Source organism: Plasmopara halstedii (genome assembly GCF_900000015.1).
Source record: "Plasmopara halstedii genome assembly, contig: Scaffold_526, whole genome shotgun sequence".
Taxonomy (NCBI): domain Eukaryota; phylum Oomycota; class Peronosporomycetes; order Peronosporales; family Peronosporaceae; genus Plasmopara; species Plasmopara halstedii.
Genome location: NW_020187446.1, coordinates 1,241,958 through 1,243,006, shown reverse-complemented (window position 1 = coordinate 1,243,006; position 1,049 = coordinate 1,241,958). Strand labels below are relative to the sequence as shown.

Below are 1,049 nucleotides of genomic sequence, written 5' to 3'. Positions count from 1 at the left end.
GGATTTCACAAAAGCCCGTCACAGTGGTTCATTTGGAACCATGATGTTTACGGGTGAATATTTCAGCAAAGGTGGAGCAATGCCGACAGTGAAAGAGATGATGATCCTTTCAATGCAGACAAACTAGTTCAAGCCTTGGATGACGTTGATGTCGTCGAGATATAGTAGCCCTCTACGAATTGTAGACCTCCTGTCAAAAGTGATCGATTTCTTGAGGCTACTAATAAATAAAAGACCGATCACAATTCGTAAAAATCCGATCAATCAGAATCAAGAAATTTTTGTAGGTCAAATTACGAGAAGTAGAAACTATTAGCAACCATACTAAATGTGGAAGCCTGGCACGGACCGACCGGGAATGAAGCGTGATGCCAAGGCTGGCAAAAAAGAGGACGACACGCCCTTAAAGAAGGATGATAGTAAGCCACAAGCGATGAAGGCTCCAGTAAAGTTGTCGCAGAAGACATTAGCCATGAAGGTATGGCGACAGATGACACATAGTTGTTGTATCGAAAATTAATGCAATTTTTCGTATGCAGTTTATGCAACGCAAGAAGACAACCGAAGCGCGGCGCATTGCCGCCGTAAGAAAACAGAAAAGTCAAGATACATGGGAGAATGGGCCAGAAAACGACGACGTGGACAACTGCTCTAAGATTATCTGTATGCGCGACGTATCCGACCCGTCACTTCCATTGCTTTTTGGCCGTCGCTCCTATGGTGGGTTTAACAAGGGTATAGAAGACGAATTTAAAGAGGCTTCGAGGGCGCTGCGCTTTTTAGCGTCCGAAGAAAGAGAATTGCGCGAGGAAGTATCGGCTGAGGAAATGACGTCTCGCATGCTGAAATACACGGGACTGGCTCGTCGAAAAGGTGGCAGCGAGCGACTTAAAAGCATCAAGCGTCAGCGGAAATAGACGCAGGGTTATAAATCATCGTCGTCACTTGAAGTTGTATACTGAACTCGTCACTCGTCATCGCTGGCATCTTCGTCGCTGAAATAGCTAGCGGCTTTCCGTTGAGGGCGACTGCGCGCTGACACGGCGATT

The 1,049-nt window shown here is 46.3% G+C and overlaps 1 protein-coding gene across 1 annotated transcript; it reads left to right on the top strand.

The window, feature by feature from the left end:
- Positions 1–328: 328 nt before the first annotated feature.
- Positions 329–917, top strand: PHALS_11296 (M-phase phosphoprotein 6; the record flags this gene model as incomplete). Its single annotated transcript, XM_024726866.1, has 2 exons — positions 329–478; positions 540–917. The coding sequence occupies 2 exons, from the start codon at positions 329–331 to the stop codon at positions 915–917; spliced, it is 528 nt and encodes a 175-aa protein (XP_024577500.1).
- Positions 918–1,049: the final 132 nt, after the last annotated feature.